This window comes from Myripristis murdjan, chromosome 13, assembly GCF_902150065.1.
Source record: "Myripristis murdjan chromosome 13, fMyrMur1.1, whole genome shotgun sequence".
Classification (NCBI taxonomy): Eukaryota; Metazoa; Chordata; class Actinopteri; order Holocentriformes; family Holocentridae; genus Myripristis; species Myripristis murdjan.
Window position 1 is genome coordinate 14,874,089 of NC_043992.1, and position 27,721 is coordinate 14,901,809.

Genomic DNA, 27,721 nt, shown 5'->3' on the forward strand with positions numbered 1-27,721 from the left:
TCTCTCTCTCTCCACATCTCCTCCTCCTCTCTCTCTCTCTCTCTCTCTCTCTCTCCCTCTCTCCCTCTCTCTCTCACTCTTTCTGTCCTGCTGCTGGAATGCTGGACGGAGGGAGGGAGTTTGGTTTGTGCTTTGGAAGAGGCTGACGTCCACAGGCTGTTTGTCCGTTGGTTCGACTGTTCATTAGTTCCTCTCTAACGTTTACACTGCAGGAGAGCAGCGAGGGTCATTACTGTCATATAGCTGCCAGCCACATAGCACGAGGAGAGAGAGACAGGAGCGCGGAGAGACAAGTGTTTATGGTACTCCTCGTGTTTGTGTTACGATAATCTTTTGCCAAGAGACAAAACATAAACAGCGTCACTCATTTTTCTCTCGGTTTTGGCCCGTGACGGCGTTCCAGTGGGGCTGACGCCGATCAGAAGCAGCTCTCTCTTGGCTTCGGCCTACCTTGTGTCTTCGACGAGGAGAGGAAGTGAACGTTCCCCCTCTTGTCTCAAACCCCTCCCGCTTTTCTTCAGTTGTTTCGTATGTTTTGTTGGAGAGCAAACATCTTTCTCCCTCTCTCTCTCTCTCTCTGTCTCTCCTGCTCTCTGCTTCTTTCGCTAGAGTCCATCATGGTTTTGACAGCTCTTCCGCTCCTCTTTTAATGATGTTCCTGCTCATCTCCCCTCTCCCAATCCTCTTTCCTGTCCTCCCTTTTTCACTGGGGCTGACATAGTCCAGAAGAAAAGCACCATGGGATACATCAAACACCACCATCATCTCCTGATGTCCTTACAGCCCTCAATGAACAGAAAACAGCCTCTCATCTGGTCTCCTCTCCCGTCTCCTCTTCTTCGCATCTCCGGTCCTCCCCTCTCATATCCAGTCCTTTGAGGCTACATTCCTCTCATTAAAAGAAACGAGAGGGACATGATAGGGTAATTAACTTGAAAAAACAAAACAACAGAAAAGTGTATAAAATATTCCACGGCAGCTGGAATGTCTTCTTTGCTTCGTCTGACCAAAGTGTCTTTGATCAAATTAGGTGTTCTTCGTTTATAGAGCCTCCTTTTTTTCTTCTTCTTCTGTTCTGGCTCTCAGTCGTAAAGCTGGACATTTTGGTCTTTTTTTTTTACATTCTGCTTCTTTCCATCACTACAGAGGAGAGATCCTCTCATTGGACCTCAATATCTTCTTCATTAAATTAAATTCATAATAAATTCTCTCTCTTTCTCTCTCCCTTGCACATTCATTCCACTCCTACTCTTCCTCTGCACAGCTCCTTCTCTTCCTGTTCATACGTAGGCTGACTCACTAGACTGCGTGCGTCCCAGGTTGGGCGGCTGCGACAGATGCGCCATGTCCTTCTTCCTGATCTCGCAGATGGACTTCCTGCGTGCCTGGACGCCCCTGATGGCCGCCTTGATCTTCCGCCAGCCCAGATGGTTGAGCTCGGCCAGGTTGAGCACCACGCAGATGCCGCTCACCGCAAACATGAAAACCAGGAAAACGGTCTTTTCCGTCGGCCGGGACACGTAGCATTCTACCTCCTTCAGACACGGGTAGCGGTCGCACTCGAAAATCCCGGGCACGCTGAAGCCATACAGGAAGTACTGGCCCGCCAGGAAGCCGATCTCCAGCGCGTTCCTGAACACCACCTGAATGATGTAAAAGCGCGAGATGCCTTCTTGCCTGCGAACCTTGGAGCTCTTCCCATGGGTGAGGCCTCTCGGCGCATTGGGGATCTCCTTCACCTCCAGGCAGTCAGGCTCTTCCTTCCCACCTCCTCCGTCTCCGCCATGTTGGACCAGGATGCCATTGATGTTCCTCAACTTTCTCGCACCGTCCCTACCCCCGTAGTCCCTCTCCAGTATGGGATAGAGGAAAGAGTAGCGCCGGTCCCTCTGCTTGGCTGATTGGTGGACGGAGTAAGTGATGAAGCAGAGGCTGGGTGTGCACACCAGTATGATCTGGAAGACCCAGTATCGGATGTGGGAGATGGGGAAGGCCTTGTCGTAGCAGGCCTGGTTGCAGCCCGGCTGCAGGGTGTTACAGATGAACATGGTCTGCTCGTCCTCGTACACCGTCTCACCCACAATGGCCACGATCAAGATGCGGAAGATCACCACTACTGTGAGCAGGATCCTAAAGAAAAGACAGAGACAAATGGGATTAAATGAATGAGAGATACAGAATGCTGTATGAGGGAAGAAGAGATGTTCTGAGATATTGTTCCACTGAGTCCTCCAGATGTGCTGACAGTGAGAGAACACTGTAAGGAGGCAAACGAGAGGACAAGAGAGAAATACCAGAGGCAGTGCAGGATACATGTTATTAATTAAGGATACCTGAACATTTTCAGTCTAGAGGTCTAGATTCCATATAACTGAAACTCACTCATCACTGGTTGATGCCAGTAAAACATCCCTAAAGTCAAAAGCTAAAGATAGCAAATAACATCTAAAATATCTCAGAAGACACAAATAAGAGAGGTGGCACTTTCACAGACTGTATAGAGGGGATCAACTGCAAGCAAGAGTAATGAGGAAGTGTGAAACCAAGTGGTATAAGAGATGCACAAGCAACACAGGGAGGAAAGGCAGGAGAGACTGATAAAGGATTCAAATAAGAAGAAGAAAGAAGGAATCATGGTTGAGAGGAAAGATCGAAAACTGAAATTGCTTGAGGAAGGACTTTGAACACTTTAATCCATAAAGAGCCAAGCCACACAGAAAAGAAAAGAAGAAAGAAATGTACTAAGGATGACTGGTGTCACTGTTATGTCACTGTTACACTTGATAAGGACCAGAGAAGAAGAGAGTCCACCCAGTCTCATTTATCAGCCTCCGTAAACACTCCAGAAGAAGAACGGTTATGAGTGGAACTTCTGTCGTCATAGCTTGTAACACACAACCTCTTGTCAGGGGCGGGGGGCTTTGTGACTTGAGATGTAGTGTGTGTGTGTGTGTGTATGTGTGTGTATGTGTGTGTGTGTAGGTGTGAAGAGGTGAAATGACACATCATCTGGTCTAATTTTAGCATCTTCTGCATCATTAGGCTCAGTTAGCATGGTAACCCTCAGTTGAGGCTTTTTTAAGGTGGAGTTCTGATCAATTTTTTCACCTCTACATTCACATGTACAAGCTCACACACACACACACACGCACACACACAACCATAATCATTTGTTCTCTTAGTTCACTTTCCGAAACACTTTACTCTTTCTCTGTCTCTCTATCCTGTCTTTCTCTGTGTGTCTCTGTCTCTCTCTCTCTCTCACTCTCTCTCCCCTCTTTTCCCCTAGCAACAGATGAGATTGAGGCGTACCTTGTTTGCAGATTAGATGCTATTTCTGTGTGTGACATGGAGGTGGGGAAAAGAGAGATTATTGTGGGTGTATTCTCTCTGTTTGAGAGTGTGCATGTGTGTGTGTGTGTGTGTGTGTGTGTGTGTGTGCGTGCGTGTGCGCGCGTGTGTGCGTTCATGCATGCGTGTGAATGAGTGTTTATCCAAGCATATGCTTACATGTGCTGACTTCGCCAGTGAGCGCACCTAATGTGTGTGTATGTGTGTGTGTGTGTGTGTGTGTGTGTGTGTGTGTGTGTGTGTGTGTGTGTGTGTGTGTGTGTGTGTGTGTGTGTGTGCTTCTACAATGTTATGAACTAACAGGTTTCCATTCTTCCAATGTATCTATTCTCTCTCGCTTTCCTTTCTTGCAGACATCTGTGTTTGTACTCTGTTTCTCTTTGTTCTTTTCTCACTCTGTTCATCCCTCATTTATTTTTCAGACATGAGACTAGGCAAGCACTTTAGATAGCAGGCTTTTTGCTTTTTGCTGGAGTGTGTTTGTCTACTGGCTGCCTTACAATGTAATCTATGGCTAAACTAAGTCGGGAAAAAGGCTGCAGTCTGCAGAGGCACAAGAAATATTGTTTGGTACAGCAATGAGACACTGATTACTGCCTTGTAGGTCTTTGTGTTCAAGCCCTCAGAGATCAGAGAGTTCAATCTGATCCCCACATCAGATCAGCTCTTACTAATGATGATCCTTTAAACGATGGTATGATAAATTACCATAATTACTGCATGGCGAACACAGAGTAGACCCCATTACAGTTGCCCATCGAAACTGGACGTCTTTTCATTTATCACAGATTTTATAATGGATTCCATGGGTTTTGTGAGAAAGTACAAATCAATAGACTGTATACAAATATTTTTTTGAGGCAAAGTTGATAGGCTATATAAGGAGATCATTCAGGGACAAAGTCAGTGTGCATAACAGAGAGTTTTAAATTTAAGGAGTCAAAGCACATAGTTGGATGTAGTTGATAACAACATTGCCAACTGGCACACCACACATACACAAACATGTGCACACACTGCTGCCTTGTGTGCAGTCCATGCTACAGTAGTCTGAGGGCCTGAGGGAAAAATCCACCCTGCAACATATTAACACTAAAAAACAGCTGGTGATGTACCATATATTTTAGTGTGTTTGGTGGTGTATTTTGGTATAGCACAGAAGTTAAACAGATGATACAGACATCAGTAGAGTTACAATGAAGTGTAATAGCAGAGCAATGTTCAGCTTTCTAAAACATCAGTGATAAATTTTGCACTGATGATACAGGGAGAAATCCATCATACAAGAGGCTGAGATAGCCATTTCTCCACCAACAGCAGCATTAATAGACCAAAATGCACTGCAGTCACAACACATTTTGTCAGTCTGGGAAATATAGGAAATCACTAACAACAAACAAAATAAGTCCTCAGGTGCACTGAACATCACAAAGTGATGGTGTATACACCAATGCTGGAATATCTGAGGGTGGATTTTCTCTTCAAAAAAATCATTCCTTATGTTGTTTTTTTCCTCTTCACCTGCATCTGGCCCTAAGGATAAGAATGGATTTAAGTGGTGAAATCAACAATAGATAGCAGCTTTCACCTGAATTCACCTCACGTCCATCTGCTGCATTTTACAGGAAAAAAAAAAAAAAAAAACACTCCTCAGTAATACTGTCAGTGTAGAACTTTCCAACAGACAATACAGCGATTCCTGTTGTTAAGATCTGTTATACGCATATTTGGACACTATTGTTGCCATGCTACTGCACCTTAGCTATTGCCAAATAATCATTAGATGGCATTTGGCTGTGTGAAGGGTAATCTACCAATCGCACGGTGGCTTTGCCAGTGTTGTGTGGCACAGATGTGGAGTCAAAGTGCAAAGCAAATCCTTTTCAGAGTCTGATGGCGTGCAATTCACATGTGCCTGCCATCAAAATGGCAGGTCATCACTAATGACCTCCAAAATAAAAAATAAAATACTTATTGCCAATCCACCCACCTGTGATCAGCTGTGGAAGGAGAGGGAGGGAGGGATAAAAAAAGGGGGGGAAAATGAAAATGCTTTTGCCCTTGTAGTGACTCCATTAAGGAGCTTAGAGAGCAGAGAATTCACAATACCAGAGTGAGAATTGTGCACGTGTGCCCATAAAGACACACATATACGCACACATACATATCCATACGGACACTTACACACACAAGCACACACATCCCAGCAGCAAAAATCTAAGCATCCCAGTCAGCCAGCAAGTGCAGGCTGTTTAAAACTGATTAGGTACTGAAGGAAGACATCAAATTACTGTTCAGGAGGAATTAGTTCCAGACAGGGATAAAAAGATTATAAAGTCTCCAAAAAACAAGTGTGGCTCAAACAGCTTCTTCTCCTTAAATTAAAACAGAAACCTGCCAATGTTGGGACAAGGGGAGCGAGGTGGAGGGAGGGGTAGCAGGGAAAACCAGCAATGGAGGAAAATCTCATCATAGAGAATGAATTATATAATAGCTTCCACACGCAAACCCACCGCTGTAATCTGTGGCTGGGCCAAGGGAGGATTCTTGCATTAGGTTTTTCTTTTTTTTTCTTTTTTCTTTTTTTTTTTTTTTGTTAATGCCATCAAATAGCTTCAGATTATCGTAGCCCACACAGCAACCCCCACCTGCTTCTTCTCTCTTCTCCAGCTCATCTCTTTCTTTCTCCCGTCTTTCTTTTTCTCTTTCTTTCTTTCATTTTCGAGAAGAGCCTCCCATCCCACCATGGCCTTAAGACCAGGCAGAAGAAGAATTTCAATCAGCTCGGTGATTTGAGACTAAAACAGAGAACACCATCCCACACCCTCTCACTTTGTCTCTCACTTTTGCTGTCATGTTCACACACACACAAACACGAGCTGGCACACACACCCAAACTGTCCAAACCGTGCACACACTGTACGCATTCACCAGTTGCATTCACCAAATTATGCATGCATTCCCATGTGCATGGCATTTGTATATGCCGTATACTGACTAGCATAGCATATATCTCAACACACGCAAACAGATAATTTAATGGAATGTGTGCACACACATACACACACTCCCACTGACCCTTTTGTTCCGAGCAGACGTTATTTGTTGTTGCTTTCGTCTAATATGTAGCCTGTGGTGTCATACAAGCTGCGGTGATTATGTAAAAACATCAAGCCCACACTCCAAACGCCTCTTTCCTTTCTGTATTGTCTGTTCCTGACCTTTTGCATTTTTCTCTCTCGTCGTCATTATCTTACAATTGATATCTTGCGTTAGGGGGGCGTTTGTTATTTCAAAAGCTTCTGCTATGCCTCTTCAGTTTATCAACAATTAAATGTGTGCAGTAATGTGAAAAAATAATGATAGATTCTGCCACTGACAGGAGGAGTTCACTTCCATCTGAACTCCTCCATGAGCTTGCACATACATGCACGTGAGCGCACGAAGCCACACACATAAAGAACTTTTGCTGCCCCTATGGATGCTATTATTCATCTTACAGAGAGACTGCAATGGCATTCACAGGGCAGCTCCCCTGATATTACTGACTCTCTTTTATGTTTACTGTCAATCTCTTTTAATAGAAGCTTGAATGCATTGGAGAGATTGGAGATTGGAAACGAGCTGAATGAAAATGGAGAATAGAAAGCAGAGCATGGCACTGACAGTACCAAGGTTAGGGGTTCATTTGCTATCAAGGCCACAAATGTACGCACTTTGGATTTTAATGCCCATCAGAAAATACATTATGCTAGATGGAGATCTGGGTTGAGGGAGAGAGATGAGATGAGGTAAGGTGGAGATGAGGATAGAAAAGCTGAAAATTGAGGGAGAGGGGATGAAGGAGATAACAGGAAGAAATTAAAACGGGGCAAGGCAATGGTGTGGGAGGAAATGAGGAAGCGAAATAGGAAATAATTGGACAGGGATCGATAGGGAGCAGGGGTTTGGAGAGATTGGGAGATGTGGCGATTGGCATCAAATGAAGAGGAGGAAGGCAGGGAGGCAGAGAAGAAGGGCAGTCCTGCTTCCTTTACCCAGAAACCCAACGCAACCCCCCTTTTGCTTTTCTTCTCTCCCTTCCTCTCATATCTCCTCCCTCTTTCCCTTCGTTCTCCCCTCCACTCAAGTTCCCTCTGCTAGTTACCACGGCAACAGGCAAGGGGGCAGAAAACGAAGCAAGAGAGAGAGAGAGAGAGAGAAGTGTGCCGACGAGATGCTAAGTGTGCAAGCAACTAAAAAGCAGCTTGTTTCTGCTGAGGAGTGGAGCAGATTTGTAGCACTAGTCAGAGCATGTAGGCGTTTGATGGAGCTTGATGCTAGTTTACGTTGTGCGAAACGCAGACAGAGAGAGAGTTCACTTAAAAGGTGAATTACTGTATGCTGGCGAGGCAAACCAAATAGTGCTTCTGTATGTAAGCTGAAATAAAATCAAATATGTACCAAGAATTACCTTTAAAACAAAAGAAAAAGTTGACCTTTAGTTTCATACAGAGACAGGAAAAGTTTCAATCCAAGAAGAGAAAATGGAGTTTGATATGAAAGTATTCTCTCAAAAAAACAATCCCCGGTGTGAAAATGAAATCCCTCATGGCAAATAATTTGGGATGAAATTCTTATTTAATGGAGAGGGAAGCTCTTTGCCGTGCCGCTGCAGGCTGAGGAGTCTGAGCGGTTTTGCCTGGTGACATGAACAAGTCCACTGTTATGGCTGACCTGCTAATCCTTTACTGGAGCTTGACCTTTAGTCTCCATCGATATCTATTCCCTCACTGCTTTACTGTGTCTTCTGGATCCACTCCACGCTTCTCTTGCCTCCATGCTAATTCTGTTCCACCGATTATTCACATTTCTACTGTTTCTCTTTTTAATTTATCCTCCTGTGACTTTCTCCACAGTCTGTTCACCTCCTCCAGCCTCTCACCCCCCCGTCTTGCATTTGCTCCCTCCTTTATTTTCACTAACCCAGCTTGGCGCGTCTCTCACGCCCGTTGCACACCAGAGGAGGTGAACAGTTCATTCACCACCAATCATTGTCTGTGAGAAGCAAGTAACAGCATGAAGGGAGAGGTGGTAATGCAAGCCAGGCGTGTGACACAATGAAAAAAGATGAAAAAAATGTAATACTGCGCAAATGAGCACAGAAGCTCAGTTACATTCAGGCAGAATTCCTGATCTCATACCAGAGATTTTAAAATCGAAGGAGACAGGGCACTCCATTGGTTTACAATTGGGAAAACCTGAGATACTACAGATTGCGGCACGGTCACACTATCAGACAATCACACTTTAAGATTTTACGTAAGCACATGACTTTGATATCTACGACAGATCACACAAGCTGGTGGCTGCTCCTAACAGCTCACAACACCGCAAGCCCAGGCAAGACAACTGAAAACTCGACTCCGCCGAATCGATACAGTCGAATTCATGTGTTGTGTTGATGCGACTGTTAACAGTTACCACGGCAATGGCAAGGGCTGCCAGAAAGCAGGATGTTGTAAACTTGCTGTTTCTTGGGGATGTAGATAGTGCACGTGCACAAGCCTCCGTGAATGGAAAAAATGTTAACTTTATGTGGTGCTAAAGTGCCTCAGAATACATTTTATCAGTCTATGCTGTACACAATTTGATAGTATGAAATGTAAATGATTATACATATGTCAGACTGCTGGATATAAACAATTCCACACTGAAAGAAACAAAGCCCTCATACAGCCACACTCTGATTTCACTTTCATTCCTCCCTTCACAAAACAGAGTGTGGACACTGTTGGTCTCAAACCATTTAGAATAGGGGGGGAAATTGCAAAAACCTACAGCAGGTGATTGGATCAACCACCCGTTTCGCTGGCTAACCCATCCCATCAGACACACAAACTACAGTATACGTATGAAAGTGTCAAAGCTGGTCAAAGAGCACAAGGATATCAATAAGGATGTTAATGCGTAATTCTTTTGGTGAGGGCATTTTGCACCTTTTTTTCTGATGTTTCTGTTTTTGAATTCTGCTTCTCTGTTTTCACCTGAACCATACCTGTTCTTCCTCACAGGACACTGACGGGTCTGGCTGTTTGGTCATTTCCTGTGACGGTTTGGTTTGAGTGTGGCCAGATGGTTTTGTGAGTCAAACTAAAGTGATGTCAGGTGATCAGCTGATTGTGCCAGGTTAGTGGTGTGTGCATGTGTGTTTTTTTTTTTGGCTCCTGGGATGGTTTCAGACGTAGTCAGTGGGCCTATGCTGATTACAGTTTCCCCTCATGGCTTTTGCTTTGTATAAGGGATAATATAAGGGATAATCATTAACATGCAATGTGGTAAATTACTGAGCTCGACCCTTATGCTTGAAGGTTATGGGTTCAACTATCACAGTATCCATGCCCAAATAGCATACACACTATACTTATTTTTTTCCAGAGCTAGATTAGCTGATAGATGTCTTTTTGGTGGTTTCATTTAAGGTACACATAGTAATAGGAACCTTTTTGCAGAAATGCTTGGCCACCAGTGTTCGCTGTGTGTAAGGGAAATCCTCTCTGCCTCCATCCACCTCCTTCCTCCTTGACCTTTTTAGCTCTGTCGTCAGCTGCTTCCCCCCTGCCTCTCCTCTTGATTTTCCTTTCCTCTTCCTGCGTGAGCTCGGTTTCTCTTTGATTTTCTCTCCTCCTTCCTTGACTTCAAGGTGCCAATCAGGAGTCCAAAAACACGTCAGCAGCTCTGACAAATCTAATCAAATCACATCATATCAAATATGGACAGACAGTTGTCATTCTCTCTCTCTCTCTGTATGTCTCTGTCTCTCTCACTCTCTGTCTCTCTCTCTTGGTCTCTGTTCTTTTGCCAAGGTTTATCAATAGAGCGTGGTTCATGGCGGGTCACCTGGCATCAAGCCGTAGCCATCCCCGGACTGAAGCCCACACACACACACACACGCACACACACACACACACACACACACACACACACACACACACACAGAAGGGATGTTCCGGTGCTGAGGGCCAGTGACAGAAGGAGTGTGGGGGCTGCACTTTCCCCTGCTGACAGACCTTTATCCTGCATAACCCACCTCCTCCTGCTCACACACACACACACACACACACACACATTATCACACTCAAATGCAAAGACAAATATGGGAAATACATACAGTATTTGTTTTGTGCTGCATACACGGGTGCAAAGTAAACTCCCTCTGCTTAATACAGAATAAGGACACCTCTCTATGCACATGTGCACACTCATTTAATCAGACAGACACACACACACACACTCACACACACTCTTCCAGCTGTTGCAGGGCGTCACAAAGCCGATTGTGTCTGACATTGCCGGGTGTTGGTTCGCCCTCTCAGGAGAAGATGAATTTGTATCATACCGACCAGTAATGATGGTTTTACCACTGTCTGGCTTGGGACCCTCGAATGAGAGGCTCCCAGTTCAGTTCAGTTCATCTGAATACATTTATAGTCAAGAAGGCACCAAAATACAAAAAACTATAACTGAAGACATTTTTAAACACAAACTCTGCTGCCACGGCAGTTTTGGTGCAAATGGTATTATTTTCCGATCTGCTTTTGCAGATAGGAAATGTGAAGTGAAGTGTGCTCAGGCTTGATGAAATGAAGTGTGCTCAGGCTTGATTTATAACATGCTTTTTCTTATTTTTCTTTTTTTTTTAAATAAATAAAAAAAAAAATCCCAAATTATTAGAGACAGAGTTACCAGAAAGATATTTCACAGAGGCTAAATCTGTGACCGCATTACTGTAAGTCAGGAGTATTACCCCTTGGACGGGCCGGCTGGCCATCCAGGCTTTATTATTTTTATCATTTGCCTCACAGAGGATATTGCATAAAAATTTTGAAAGCATCTCCATTTGTTGCTTCTCAGACACAGGCATGAATATGTTCGTGAACACACACACACACACACACACACACATATCCATTCATCCTTCCCACACACACACTGTATTTCTCCTGCAAATCCATGTGTAGGTGGTTCGTTAGACTGCTCTGTTTGTTATAATATATTCTCCTTGTGTGAGAATGTAACCCTGTGTCTGTGTCCTTTACGCTTGCAATGTAAATCTAACAATAGTGTACTTATAATAATAGTATACTGTTTGTTTCCATCCATCTCTCTTGCTCTTTCATCCTCTCTCCCTCTCTCTATCTCTCTCTCTCACACACACACACCGGCACAGGTAGTTAAGTAGTATGTTGATGAATGTTGACTGGCTTGCTGACCTTTGAGATGAACAGATCATAGCACTCAATGGAGCAGACAGTAATCCATATTTAACACATTAGTAGTTTACATGCATACATATAGGCCTATGCATGCACATGCCTACACACACACACACACATTAATGTCCAGTTGTGTTTTCCTGCACATCATTAGTGGACAAAATTATGTTTCCCAGTGAGAAAATTAACAATAATCTCACAGGGACACAATAATGGCTATGGTAATGTGGCAATGGTAATAAAGGAAAAATGGATACCTGTACAGATTAAAGGATCTCATCCTTGTTAAGAAACTGGTACTTTGGTGTACTGTACGCAAGGGTTTCCATGACTATAATAACCATGGCAGTTACCTCAGCAACAGATCAGGGAGTCACATAATAGTGTTAAAAGGTAACTCAGACGTCAAAAATGGTCTTTGCTCTCAAATCTGCTCAGTTTCTGAGGTGTCATTAAGACTGATTGATCAACAGTAAAATAAAATGAGGTGACATACATATGGTCACCATGACAACAGACCAACCAGTCGCAGTCTGGTCTTTGGGAAGGTAGTGATGGAGGGGTGAGGCGGGAGCTGTGGAAAGAGCAACGGGAGAGAGGAAGAGAGTGTGGGCAGGAAAGGAGGGGAGAGAGAGAGAGAGAGAGAGAGACGATGGGCGTAATCCGGATTAAATCAGTGGGTTTTGGACAATCCCGAGTTAGGGCCCCTGCATCTATGCCAACTCCCCCGCCCACCCTGGTCTTCCCGTGCCAAGCCACAACCCAAATCAGCCTCACTGGGACATGCAGGGCGCTTCCATAACACACAGGCAGACGGGACATGACCTGTACAGGCACCAGCACATACTGCCACCCTACAGCACGCATCCCATTCATTCCTCAAGGATTATTTTGAAACATTTTTAAACATTCATGACGCACCACATAGCCTGCAGTTGTCAGGGCAGGAAAAGTCCCATTTATCTGGCATTAACATGCATGTCTCATATCTGGATTGAACTGAGTCTCGATAAGATTTAGCTGGATTACATTTACACCTGACGTTAAAATGTGTCTCTGGTGCAAACCATGAATTCCAATTTCTCTTGCACTCAAAATGATTTTTTGCCTAGTGTCCTCGATGGCTGGAGGGATGGCTCTGATTATTATAGCGCCAACATCTGGCTAATATCAGTGGCTGGCCGTGCCTGAAATGTGCAGCATAGGAACCCACCTGCCAAATGTGGTTGCATTAGGACTTAAGGGGCTCTATCTTTCACACTGCGCTACGCGTTGCCACTACCCACTACCCGTGAATTATGCATTTAGCAGCTTCCACTATACCTAAACGGTATCTTGCGACCACACTACCCACTATACATTATGCCAACTCTGTTATTTGTGCCTGGAGGTGTGCCCGTGGGCGTGTTCATGCGCTTTCCCTACAATTGCTATCTTGACCACACACGTTAGGGAAAGTGGATAGTGGGTCCTCAGAACCACCTGCTATCCCATTTGGGCTTTTACAAGAGCGTGCCCAGGCGGCTTCAATGCGTGTCCACTTGGATACATGTGGACATGCACATGCGGCTCCACAGTTAACTCGCCTAAAAAAAGCCACCTTGTTGAACCCCTGAGAAAATGGCAGAGATAGTACTAAATTGCATCCTTCCTCTCTCCATCACGGGTTTCGGTTTGAGGATTTGGGATAGCGCAGCCTGCCCTTAAAGGCAATGGCACCTGGCACAGTGATTGGTTTAACTAGCGTGACGCCCAAACCACACCTATGCATAATGTAACGGGTAGCGCAAGTGTTTTAGGGATAACGGCAGGTGTGCAAGATAGCAACTTTTGCAGGGGAATGCCTCTTACGCAATGCTAAATCCCCAAATAATGGGTTTAGGGACTCTAACGCAAGATAGGGCCCAAGGTCTTTTTCACATGGAGGACACATAGTTGATCACTCAGTGGCCACTATGTGTATTACATTGTGTCTATGTACATCAAATGATGGAAATCACCAAGTTCGGACATATTCCACAACTTGCTACAAGATATACTTTGTTGGTAGACAAATTTGTAACCGTTTTTAACAAATTTTAGACATAATGGCACATGCTGTTTGTGTTTGTATGCAATTTTTGTAGCATATCTAAAAAGCCTTTTTATGGTTTCTAAGCTGCAGAGATGTTTAGTGGAAACTGAAAGAAAGAAAGAAAGAAAGAAAGAAAGAAAGAAAGAAAGAAAGAAAGAAAGAAAGAAAGGAAAAGGAGAGGTGGAAGACGTTAACAAATATGACGAGGCTCCTTCAAAGCTCTAAAAAAGCTTTCTCCTCATGAATTTAACGCCTATTCCTAACAGGGAGTGGCATGTAAAAATACATAGCACCTAGTAGGTCCAATGAAGATGTCCGAACTTGCAGTGAGCGGCAGCAAATGAAGCAAGCGGCACTGCAAGGGGTTGAAAACACTGTCACTTGTTACTGTTTCAACAACATGCAGTGGGTGCACACATTGGCTGTAAAGCACTGCTATCGGCTGGAAACTGTATTAAACTTCATGCTGGGCAGAGAAGAGATGGACGAAGAGAAGCGTTTCCTGGAAGCACAGAAATGTCCAACTCTCTACGATGTTTCCAGAACAAGTTACAAGGACCTAAAAAAAGGAGGCATGACTGGAGATTGAAAATATTTTAAATTGAAGTGACTGACTGACGTAGATCAGAAAAGACCGCAACATAAGTAAACTCCCACTCAGCAAGATAAGTGATTGCTGTATTTGTGACTCTCAGATATTATGGATTACAGTCAGGATGCTTCCCAGGTTGATATTCCCAGACAATTACTTGCTCACTTATGGTGTTGGTTAGGTCGAACAAATAAAAAACTGTCCTGTGGCTGGGAGTCAGTACAGTAAAAGAGTGTCAGATATACAACAGTGTGAGATATCGATATCTGTACCCACTTTGTTAGTTTCACATTTGTCCATAAAACGTTTGGCTTGTGTCATTTATTTGTTAGGCACGCTGGGGACCTGTAGCATTTCCAGTTTGTTTTTAATGTGGACAAAAGTGACTGGGACCACCTGTGAAGGTGGTTTGGATCTTCAATCCTTCTAGGTGTATTTACATGTGGATTTAATGTGCTTTTACTGATCCCATTACAAGCTGGATGTTAATACAGTGTAGAAAGAGATTCAGAAAGACGGGCTGAGGTTGCAAGCAGGCAACACATAAATGCAATTGAATGTGCTCATATTTTTGATGAACACTGAACTGAACGGCTCTCTTTGTAGCTAATGAGCGAGAATCCTGATGCAAGTGTTTAATAACACTCACACTGTTTAATGGCCACCCAGCGACATGGATCAAGCATACCCACATTTTGTCTATTCTCCAGAGAATTTACAAAACCATTCAACAGCACCAGTGCCATATTAAGTTTCAGCCATCTCAGGCTCATTAACAGCTATCTGTGTTTTATGCATGGATGAGGCCAGGCTACTATCCAAGCTCTCTTTGCTGTGTGTTGAGTGGGACATCATGTAAACTGTACATTTAGTTTGGGAAGTGAGCAGTGGCAGTGCTTGGATCAGCCCATTACAAAAAAAGGAAGAAATGAACAAGAACTAGTTAATTTTTAGGTCTGTGAACTTGGTTTAAAATTCAAAATTGTGAAATGTGAACGTGTATTAGTTCATTTTAATGTATGTGACCTGAACTTAGCTGGGGCAGAGTATCTGCCTCAGTACACTCAAGCCACCAGGACTCCTCACCCCATGACATTTTTAGAATCAATCAACATCTGTGTTTTGTCATCTGTAAATAATGCTGTATTCACGCCACAAGGGAATAACCATCCAAACAGCTAGATTGTTCAAATGACTGGCTTGGAAATGTTCACGTGCTCAGTCTCATTTGAAGTGTTCTGCAGACCTGTTTTGCTTGTGATCAGCTTTTTCACATATAGCACACACATATAAACGCACGCTTCATTCGAGATCACTTTATTTATTTTTCTTTTACAGCAAATGAAACCCTACAGTGTCAGCCACATATGAAAAATCAAGAGGTTGCATCTTGCCATGTCATTTTAAGAGCTGTGATCTCCAAGTATGTCATGAAAACATTCATCTTGCTTGCTTTCTGTCAAATGGATAAATCACTCCCTTCACTTCACTGCAGATTCTCCTTGTTGCTAACATCCGAACTCTGAAAGATGGAGAAATCAGCGTTGATGGCCTAAGCCTGAATTTCCAAGTATTTACATGTGAAAACAGCATAATCCCCAAGCCTCGTAATGTGGTGTGGAAGCCTCTTAGGAAATACAGCTTTTCAACAGTCAATAGCAGCAAATAATACAAATCCCGCTGTTGTCACTGTGCAGGTTCTGAGGGCTAATTTTCCCTGTTTCGCATAACAGTTCTGTCTACCAAATTCTTCATGCTCCTCCGTAACTGGCAGCGAGAGCAGTGTGAACGTAGCATATTGCCCACAGTCAAATACTCTGCCTGCAGCTCCACTTCGCTGCTTAATTAGAGATTCCGCGAATGGGATTGTATATGTGTGTGCGTGGTGTGTGTGGTGAGGTGTGAATGCATTGTCACACTCTATCTGGTTGTTCATAGGCATACAATTTGGCTGCAAGGAGAGGGCCTCTGTCAGTTTTGGCACTGTGTGCATGTGTGTGTATGTGTGTGTGTATGTATGTATGTGTGTGTGTGTTTGTGTGTGTGTTTCTGCCTCTGAGTTATGTGTAAATATAGTAACCACGCTCCAACTTTGCTTACGCACATGTTTGTATGTTTGGATGACCATCTGGCTGTGTGCCTATGCGTTTTCTATGTGTGTGTGTGTGTGTGCAAAGGGGTGGTGAATCAGATGTCTGCTTACAGTATGTTGGACTCGGCAGACTGTATATGTGTGTGTGTGCGTGTGTATGTTTGCAAGGTGTGTGGTCATGTCTTACTCATCTTGTATCATGTTGAGTCATTACACTGCAGCAGCTGATACTGCCAGACCCTATGGACAACACACACGCACACACACACAGGCACATGCACACATATATATACACACACACACACTGGTGCTCAAGAGTCTATTATTGCCTCTTACACTCTCACCTCCTTCATTAGGGACCCCAATAAAATGTGGATGGAGTCAAGGACGGAGGGGATGAAAGTGTTTCTCTCTCTCTTGTGAGTAAATCAGTGACAGCAGACTGTGTTCTTTTCATCTTCAAAGAGCGAGATAGAGCGACATGGAGTGTGGAAAATACAGCGAGAGAGAGCGTGAGGGAGAGAGAGACAGAGAGAGAAGGAGAGAGATTGTGTCCATGTTGGAGGGTTTTTATCTTAACATCACCAGGCATAAAGATCAATCAAACAAAACAAAGGGCCAAATGGAAACTTTGTGATCCTGACATGGAAATGCTGTTAGTCAAGTGCGATAAAAACAGGGTGTATGGATGATAATCTCACACACACGCGCACACACACAAGGCCACAAGCTCATACAAACTTCAAAAGCTGCGATGTCTTTGCACCACACAAAGATCAAAGTTGTCTCTTATTTTTAATATCAGCCCTCATATTTTATGGTAATGTGAGTATTTTTTTTTTTTTTTTTAACTCACTGCATAACAATCGCAGACGTTATGTACCAGTCAGCACAGGCAATTCAGACTGAGCAGCAATTATTCAGTCAAGTCATCGCATCACAAAACGTCAGTTAAACCTCCAGCTATCTTGGGTCAAAGGAACTCATTGTCCTTTTCAGCTTAACCAGGCAAATGGCTTAAATCCCAACACAGGACAAACATAACACTGTGCTACTTTTCCTGCTTCCCTCACTGTACAGCCCGACTCACTTTGTATTTTGGAAGACTTTCTCTGCATTTAGTCAATGATGACACAATTCAGAGATCTGGTCTGGAGTTTCCAAAAATTGCCACGGCGCTAAGGGAGTCTTTGCTCCATTGGTTTTGAAAGGACATAAATGGATAGGGGAGACTTTGCCCTAGTTTGTCTGTCTGTATTGTTGTGTGGCTGGAAGCTACACTGCAAAAACATCCATCTTGATATGAATTTTAATCTCAATCTGAGTCTTGAAATTGTATTTTCTCCCAGCAAAAAAAAATTGAAAGACCCTGCCAAAGGATATCATATTACTATTGCCAATGTATTTCAGATTGTTTTGAATTTTCTTGTTGTATTCTTCATGCTAATGGTGTCATCTGCCTTATTTAGCCCTGTGTGATGGCACTGACATGTTTCTTTAATGTTCCTGAGTGAAGTTGCGTTGGGAATAAGTTGTGAAATTACGCCACTGGCAGAACTTTGATAACAGAAGGAGAAGGATTTTTAACTTTATGTGAGAGTAAATTGGCTTCAGATGGATATTTTTTGTGGGGCAGCTTTCCTGTGTTTGTGTAAGTAGCTTGTGTAGGGCTAATGGAGGCTAATGTGCGGTTTATTAACTAAGCTTCCACTGTGAGTCTTGCGCTGACCCGTGCTGTCCTCCAGTGAGGTGCTAATGGTAAACCTGTAAGCCCTGCTGAGTCACTCTGCCAGCCTCTCCCTGAGGCACTGCAAGGTGAAATCAGCCTGAACTCTGACCCTGTCACCGGCGCTAATCTCTCTGTCTTTATCCTGCCGTTCCCCAATCCCTCACCCTTCTCTGTTCCCACCTTTGTCACTGTGTTTACTTTCAGTCCCACCTGCCTTTTTCTTTTCTTCTTTGTCTCCTTATTGCCTCTCTTTCTATCATTCGATCTAGTTGTAGATTCACTCTCCATCACCCTTGTCTCATTCATTACCTCTTTCTCTTCGATCCCTTTCCCTCTAGCCCTCTACATATATAATAGTTGCTGTTCTTTTTCTCCTGCTTGTATACTCATTCCCCCTGACCCCCCCCCTTTCATTCTTGACATCCATTGATTTGTCCTTTCATCCTTCTCTATCTCCCTCTCTCTTTCCCTTGCACACAAGATTTTCTAATCACTGTTGAGGGTGTTTATCCATCTGCCAGTGTTACTATTACTGCCTCTAATCTATGGCATGATACAATGTGCGTGCATGTTGTGTGTGTGTGTGTGTGTGTGTGTGTGTGTGTGTGTGTGTGTGTGTGTGTGTGTTTCCACTAAGAAAACCATGACTTAGAGGTTCGTAGTGATGCCATATCCTCATGATGCCATGATGAGGATAATTCATACCTTATAGGGATGATGGAGTTTTATCTTGTAAGATAATCGTTTTATTAACACATGCCCACACACACAAACACATACCCACACACATGCACACGCTTCACCCAGTAGGCGTTTTATCGATTAATCCATCAGCATGGAAACACCACGCAGGCCCTCCGACCTTACCATATGTGGATTGTATGGATGAAGGGTTGGAAAATAAGCTGCCAAGAGAGAGAGGATGGCGGGAAGGAGCTAGATGTGAGAGACGTACCGTAGGAAAAAAGAAACGCGAGCACATACTGCATAATTATGTGCAGTTGCCCCCCCGCCCACCCACCCCCCACTACAAGGCTGCATCCTCAGCAGTCCCTGTGGAGACTGGTTGTACTAGTAGTAGACTAATGATAGCCTCACACACGGGGCTATAAGCAGCTATCTAGGGCTTTGTCTTCTTTGCTTGTGGGTCGCATTTCCAGGATTGATCAACCCCACTAATAGCACTGATGTGAGCAGGAATGCCCTCTCAAATGCAATCATATCGGCGATTTTTGGGGGTTTGACATGTCTGCAAGACCTAGCTGGAATTACACGCACCTGCCCTCCACCAGTGGTTCGTAATCTGTCCCTGTGGAACATGGGAGGTCATACTAATAATATGCTTCCTGTGGCTATACAGGGAAGGATCTGACATAACAACCCCTCTGCACCACAGGGGTCATTATGTATGGATGGAGGAAGTGTGAAAGGAGAGATAGAAGAAGGGATGGAGTGAATGGATGTGAGACGTCTCACTCGGCCTTCTGTCAGTCTCTCTTTCTGTCTCTGGGGGATCTTCTGTGACCATATCACAGCTTATCTTCACTTTCTCGCTCTCTCTCTCTTCTCTTCTCTCTCTCTCTCTCTCTCTCCATCCCTTACAAGAGCATACATTGCAAGATGAGCTTCACGCTACATAAACAAAATCATCCATCACCTTGGGGGTTTTTAAGCTGCCCTGGGGAATCAACAAAATAAAAGTATAATGACTCTTTTGGTCATGTGACGACTGGGATTGTAAGTAGATACAAGCACACTGAGTTGCATGCAAAACACTGTTTACTGTTGCTTTCTGGCTTCAGCCCTTACTGTGTATGGTAAAGTGCTGATGGACTACGCATTCACACACTTGCACACACACACTTCCTTTGAGGGATGAGATCGTGGCTTGTGAGTGACAAGACTCACTTGACTCAGGGGAGCCATGCTGAGGAATCGTGCTGAGTTGGCTTACGTTGAGATTGAGGTGTATGAAGGGTAGGTGGGTGTGCGTGCACACACTTACACATACACACAAACACACTCTCAATCACCACCTGTCATGTGTGCATGCTGAGACATACATGGGTACAAACACAGCCGTATCCACACTCACACTCAGTTTTGCTTACAACAAACACTCTTTCTTCACATATTTGCTCATCCATATAGCAGCCTGCTGACCCACAGTTACAAAGCCTGTACATCAAAATGCACATTTACTCCTAGTGGGCAGCTTTGTAGCATTTAGGAAGCAAGAGGACAGAGAAAGATTCAAACACTACCGCCACTATAACGATTATCACACTGCCACCTTCTGCCTTGACATTGCTTCCCTTAATTAAGAAAGGTATTTCATGAATAAACATTTGGTCCGATAATTTACTATCAAGGTTTGTTTTAATTGGTAAACAACTCAGTGATGTACTTGCAGCCCTAATCACTCACTTAACATTCCAGTCACTACAAATCGTGGATCTATTTGTGTTGCAAATAGACAGACCTAAACACTGTTTTATTAAGTGCCCTGTCTTCTATCAAGCTCCACTTCCTATCCCATTATTGGAGATCAATACTGGGGTGATGGGATGATGCATTTGCATGTTTATCAGACTTAGGCTGACCAATGGGAGTGTGGAAATAGGATGCTAGGCTATGGGCGAGGGGGCATAGAGGCAGCATGAGTGATGTGTTGACAGAAGTCAGGTCGAGAGCGCTTCATCATGGTTTATCCTCGGAGGCTGTGTGTACCAACAGAAGGAGCAGTCCTGCAGTCCATCAGACAGTCCTGGGGTTGGACTATTTACATCTGGCCCTCAGCCCGTAATGGCGGGAATAAATCACAGGTAGAAGGTGAACGCACATGCATAAACACGCAGACATACTGTACACAAGACTGAAACCCATCCAAGTGCATACACAAAAGGACACGCCAAAGCACATAGTTTGCACACATTCTAAGTATATTTGTACATGCACACACACACACACACACACACACACACACACACACACACAAACACCCTAGCTGTGCTGTGGACAGGAATCTCTGGAGCCCCCTGCAATCATACACAAACAAACACATAAGCATGTGTCAAATTCGCACTAATGTGTTTGTGACTCATGCATGACGAATCTACTCAGGCCCGCAAGCTGTTGTCATGGTGGGCTCATGAGAACACACACTGGCTTCGCCTCAGGGACTGATGCCCGCAACACAACCCACCCACCGCCTCAGCCTTACCCATGTTGGCATCCTCACTGACCAATGAGACTCCTGGATCACAGCAGGGGGACCAATAGGTTTCAGGATGGAGCGAGTATCAGCGTGAGTTTATAAAAATTAATGTCAGTGGTGATGGCCCAGATTAGATGGTTTTGAGCTGTAGAAAAGCCAGATGTGGGGAAAGCACTTTACTATGGGAATGTAGAAGCACAAAATCCCCCCAGGATTTGGGTGGTTCATTTTCTCTATAGGGCATATCCATCTGATATTATCAAGTAATCCATCTATCATTTAGGACTGTTCCCAAAAATTGAAATTATCACATAATGAATGGTCATACAGCATCTTCCCAGATTTATTTTCACTTTTGAGGAAGTAGGCAATTTCATTTTCAAAGAAAGAAGCCAGTTCCCGCACCCACTTTTTCACCTCTGCATTGACTTATTTCAGGGAGTTAGTCAACGTTTGTGGTTAAAAGAATTTTTATTTTTGCAATGAATGAAAAAAAAATCACTCTTGAGATCTCATGACAAATATAAATCATGGAACTCAGTAAAAGACTGACTGATGTTTTAGTTGACTAAGACCTTTACCACTAGTTAGTGAAGCAGATGAGCGGGAAAGGACAGCCCAGCAAGAAGCCAGTTAGTCAACTGGACAGTCAATCAATATGTCAGTCCATGTTGTTTGCAAATGTTGGATAGATGCTTCAGTGTGCTTTGCATACAGTTTTACCATTCACTGTGAAAACATGTTTGTAATTCATTACATCCATAAACCAGTGAGTGCATAATGTACGGCACTTGACATTGTTCTCAATTCATCTCTTACTGCATACATCTCAGACCGTAGAGTGTAAGGCTTCATCTGTAGATTCAAGCAGGATGTACATTATGAATTCTAATGCACTGCTGGAATTGCCTTAGGTCATGGGGGCCAGCATGTAGTTATGAGTAAATCCAAAGCAAATGAATCTGCACAGGGCTTTTAGAATGCCTGAATGCATTTTTCCTATTTTGAAAAAAAAAGTTTTGGCCCACTTTTACTGTGTATGCCCATCATCTAAACATTTCAACTGTCTGGACAACAGATATAATCTGTGCGAAGATGATCTTAGGCTTTTAGTGGACGAGTGTCCTGGTTCTCCTGCTCAGGTCATGACACGCAGCATCATCTCGTGACGAGAGAGTCCTCTTGGCTCTCCACCAACGCCCTGCAGACTGAAGCCATGTGTCTGCTCGCCTGTCTGTGAATAACTGTTTTTTCGCTCCCTTTCCCTTCTCTCACCCTTTTTTACTCTCTCCATCGTCTGGGCCCTGTCTCTCACATCTCACACTCTATACCTCGGTCCAGCTCCTTTCCCCACTACTTTGCACCCATACTCTTTTCTCTCTCTTTTCCTCAATTGCCTCTCTGCATTTTCCCCGCTCATGCTTTCCTTTCTGCCCTTCCTTCTTACAAACCATCTCTTTCTCTTTCGTTTCTTCCTCGCTCTCTCCAAGACCCTGGAGCCAGTATGACTAGTCCAGATGATGAGCGACACTGCGCTTCCAGTGTCTCATGAATGAGAAAAAGACTGACCAATCATTCATAGCAACACTGAGGAGACAGCACTGGAGCAACAACAACAACAATGACTAAGTGACTGCCCAGCTGACAGACGGGTCTTGAAATCACTTCAATTTCATGAGAGGACATGACAGCATCCACCCTAAGTGATTTGTCAGAAGAAAAAGAGTCATTTCATGCCAAAAAAGAGAGAATTGTACACATAATTTACCTTGTAAACTGATCTTTAGTCACCCATTCATTCAAGAATACTACTAGTCAGACTGACTCTGTGGCTTCAGGGGATTGGTTTAACTAATTTAGATAGTCTCTAATGATCCCATGAACCTGTCAAAAGAAAATATTTATTTCACTAGATGGACTATCATGGTTCATGTTGTCTACCAAGCTGACAGGTATCCTTACTTAAAAATACTCATGAATAATTTGTCATTCTGCAGTCTAGAGGGCTGAGTGATTGCAGTGTGATTGCAATCACTCATTCTTCACTGATTTGCAAGACACGTCGACATCTAAAATTATGCATAAATGATGATTGCCGTGAGCTGGCATCGCAGGGACAGAAGCAGCACTGGAGCATTTTGTTAACTCATATACTGAGTTCATACTTGACAGAAAAGAATGAGGGGAGAAAAGACCGGAAAGAAAGGGAGAGCAGAGAAACTGTGGCAAAGTTCAAATAAGGCATGCTTGAGTAACATCATGGCTTCCAAAGCAGACATGACATTAAAGAGCAGAAGAGGACACAGAGGAGAGGAGGGTGGAAATCAGCAGGAAAAGCAATTTGTTACTTCAGAGTAGAGAAAGAGAGTTAAATTTTTTACAGAATGGAAGCGGTGATCTAAGGTGAGGCATCAACGAAAAATCTGACTTTTCCCTCTCCCCGCCTTCACATTGCTCAATCCTCAGACATCCGAAGCCTCTGTGTGAACCAACAGCATCTCTCCTCCCACCATCATGTCACTCAGAGGGATTAAAACAACTAAAGCCCCCTCACCCTGCCTTCGGCCACTTTGGACCACAGGAATCACCGTCTAGAGGTAGAGGAGGATTCATACTCTGCATTGGTACACTTTACTTTGTCTTTGAAACACATATACACAAACACACACACACAGCCACATGCATTTGTGTTCACACATGTACATACACACACCCATGCACATTATCAGACGTCACAGCCTGTTCTTATGCCTCCATTTCCATTCAGCAAGGCTTAGTCTCACAGCATTTCCCCAGCCAGCTCCATCAGCCAAACAAGCTACAGTCACCCTGTTCACACCTCGTTTTAAAATGCCTCTCAAGTGATCCAATTGCAAACAGGATTCAAGGCATCTTGGAGACGCAATGTGATCCAGTCACTCAAACCACCTTTGGAGGCGACCAGGGATACACTGGGACACATTGCATTTGTAGCGTGAACACTAATGTGTCCCGATGAATTCCCAGAATCAGAGAATATCAGAGAATATCAAGACCACCCAGTCGCTTTGTGGAGAGAAGGAGCGTTTAATAGAATGGACTGATTGTATGAAATAGAAATTTGAATGAAGGTTGTTTTTGTGGTGAGAAAATAGAAAGGTTGGGCATAAATGTTTCTTTGTGGAATAGGATGGTTGTAAAACATTGGTATATAGAAGTGAAGAATAAGATGTGATGTGAGAAAGTTGGACTAAGGTACAGGGGAAGAAAGGAAAGAATTAATTCTGAAAGATCTCAGGTCAATCACAAATCCGATCAGAAGTGGTCAATGGAGACGCTTTGAGACGCATGATAACACCATGTGTGAATGGTAACCTGTCTCGCCTGTCCACTTGTGATCAGATCACCCAAGATGGATATTAAAACCTAGTCTCAACACATCAATCACACTGACAGGAACTCACCTTCCAATCATAGTAGAGTGCTGCTGCACAGCAGCCTCTAGGAGGCGCTCTAGGATGGTCCATTCTCCCATGGTTGGGGTTAGGAGGCATCCACTGGTCACAGGAAATCAGCAATGACCCCACTTCCTGTGGGAGTCCTAGACAGAGGGCTCGGCTTTGCCTTCGCCTCGTCTGAGAGTCCAAGTCCACTTGATGGTTTTGGGCGAGGTAGGGAGTGACGCCCTCAGGCAGAGGCGCTGAAGAATGAGGAGAGCGTCTGAGGAGAGACGGGAGTCAAAAGGACTGGGATCCCCTGAGGAAGCTCACTGACACCCCATCGCAGCCCCTCTTTCCTGTTTTACAAGTGTTGGGTACCAAAGCACACACATATACAAACACACTACCTGCACCTGAGATGGCTGGACTGAAGTGTGTGTGTTCGTGTTTGTATGTGTGTCCCTGGTCTGGCCGTGCACCTGCTCTGAGCTCACATGAGTTTGTCTTGCCACTTTGTTCCCGTATAGTTCAGCAGCAGTCCTCTGGGTACGCCTGACCCTGTTTAGCTCTTAAACAGTTGGTCTGCCCTGTTCATGCACTCACACACACACACCTGGCTGCACAGACACACAGAGACAAGCTCACTTATCTGACTGCCGCTGGAGTGATGGGTAACTCTGACACTCTCTTCTGCTGAGTTGCAAGGACCGAACTATAGTTTGTGCAAACCCATCAGCTGCACACATGCACACACACTCTCTCTCGCACCAACACTCCGCCCTCACACACTCATTCTTTGACAGCGTCTTGTAGTACTCTGGCCGGGCTCGGGTCCATACACTCATGTGAGCCTCAGTAACCAGGGATCTGTATCTCTGCTCTCTCTCCACTCCTCCATCCTCTTCATCTCTTTCTCCTAATTCCTCCCTCTTTTTTACCCCCTGCGTTGCCCTGTTTTCTTCTTCTGCTCCTCTTCCCTCTCTTCGTTGCTCCTTCCTTCTCTCCTGGGTTCACTCAGGCAGCACTAGACTGAAGCGTTGCTCTCCTCCTCCTCCTCCTCTTCTTCCTCTGCTCTCTCCGCTAGAAACTGTGTATGAATCGCTAGTCTCTCCACCACTCCTCCTCCTCCTCTTCACTCTCTCCTCTCAGTGTGGTTTACGAGAGGCAGCTCTCCTCTCTTCTCTTCTCTTCTCGTCGTCTCTCCCCTCATCTTGTTTTTTCCTTCCCACTTGGCTTTCACTCTCTCTGTTTGCGCCCTCCACCTGCCTCTCTCCCTCTCTCTCTCTCTGAGCCAGTAGGCAGCCAGATCGTGCGTGTGTCTAGAGGATTAGAGAGGAATCATCTCTCTGCTCCTCCCCCCTCCTCTCTCTCTCTCTCTCTTGCTCCATCACTCGGTTTATCCCCCCCACCCCAGTGCTTCAACACCATCACCACCACACAAACCATTCCCCACTCTTCCTCCTCACTCATCACCCCTCCATCTTCCATTTATTTCTTGTTTACATTTATTTAATACCTATATTTAATAAAAATTGTCTATTCTTCTGATTCCACTTATTTTATTTTATTTTGCTGAATGCAACAGTCTTCCTAGTTGTGTACACACACACACACACACACACACACTCAGAAACACGCACTCAAACACATAGACATACACAGCCATTCAGCCAAGGAAACGAGGCAGTGCTTGCTGAGGGTATGTGAGGATACTGAGCCAGAAAAAGGGTAAGAGTGTGATGGAGGGATGGCAGAGAGGGAGCGTGACACTGTGTTTGTGTGTTTGTGTGTGTGTGTGTGTGTGTGAGTGATGGAAATGGAATTAGCGACAGTCATCAAGATTTAGAGTAATTTACTCAGATGATGCTCTCTCTCTCCGTCTGTATACTCATGCAGGACCTTGTTTTCTTTTAAAAGAGGACCTAACATCATAAGTTCGCTGTGAGGGCAAGTTAATATGGGTGAATATAACATCTGTGGACTGTGTGGCTATGTTTGTGACTTCAACCAGCTGCTGCACAAAACCTGGTGTGTTTTGTGTGACGAGCCTTAGTGTAGCACTTCTCATTGACATGCCCACTGAACCGCGAACCCAGCATCATGAAGAAGTGATGCAGGCAGGGGCGCTGCTAGAAAATGCGGGTCCCCTTTAAAGCTTGAGATATGAGGCCCCAACAAAATCTTTACTCTAGTCATCCATCGCTGCTAACTGCACTGCTTAATAACATCAGGGAGCAAATATCTTTGATTTGTTTCCAAACCCATGTTAATATCACTGTAGGTCACCTCTCCTCCCTGATATATTGGGATTTTGGGGGTGCTGTAAAAACACCCCCCAGACACACACACAAAGATCTCCACTGGTTGTATATGAGTGAGGTTGTGAGAGGCAGCACGTTCGTAATCTATTCCACCCCGTGCCAAGACAATCTGGCAGCATCTGCGTCTCACACGTGAGGAGAGTAAGCAAAAAAGGGAAAACACATAAACACACACACGCACACACACACACACACACACACACACACACACACACACAATTTGGTGGCAACGTGTCCCTGTCTGGCACAGCCCTAACAAAACAATACAATATCCCTGTAAGGATAAATCAGAAAGATGATTACATCAATCCATTGTGACCAGCGGAGCTCTATTAAGACTGTGAAAGCAACTTTCAGTGAACTGATATTTGATTTTTACACCAACAGAGTCCCTTGTCACAAACCAGTTTCCACAGCTGGGGCTTCTTTTTGAGAGCTGGCTTCAGAAAATCTAACACCGGCAATCCCGGGTAATTGGTCTTTCAAAGGTGGGTATTGATCAGCTCTGGTAACCTAGGATTTTTCAATCCCACTATGAGAATGTTCACAGAAAAGAGGCAGCTTTTGTAATAAACAGCCAGCCATGCACAACAAAGACAGCCTTTTTAAGCTAAGATGAAACTATTGATCATTGTGGAGAAATTAGGCTGCCACAATGCAGAGCTCATGTT

At 44.3% G+C, this 27,721-nt stretch overlaps 1 protein-coding gene across 2 annotated transcripts; it reads right to left on the bottom strand.

Moving 5' to 3' along the window:
- Nucleotides 1-538: 538 nt before the first annotated feature.
- On the bottom strand, nt 539-27,267 carry gjd1b (gap junction protein delta 1b). 2 transcript variants are annotated; one of them, XM_030066900.1, is made up of 3 exons: nt 27,254-27,267; nt 24,754-25,342; nt 539-2,130 (listed from the first exon to the last, which is right to left on the bottom strand). In XM_030066900.1, the coding sequence occupies exons 2-3, from the start codon at nt 24,822-24,824 to the stop codon at nt 1,281-1,283; spliced, it is 921 nt and encodes a 306-aa protein (XP_029922760.1). In that variant the 5' UTR covers nt 24,825-25,342; nt 27,254-27,267; the 3' UTR covers nt 539-1,280. The 2 variants fall into 2 exon arrangements, with proteins under 2 accessions (XP_029922760.1, XP_029922759.1); XM_030066899.1 differs by lacking the exon at nt 27,254-27,267 and having other exon boundaries at nt 24,754-25,695.
- Nucleotides 27,268-27,721: the final 454 nt, after the last annotated feature.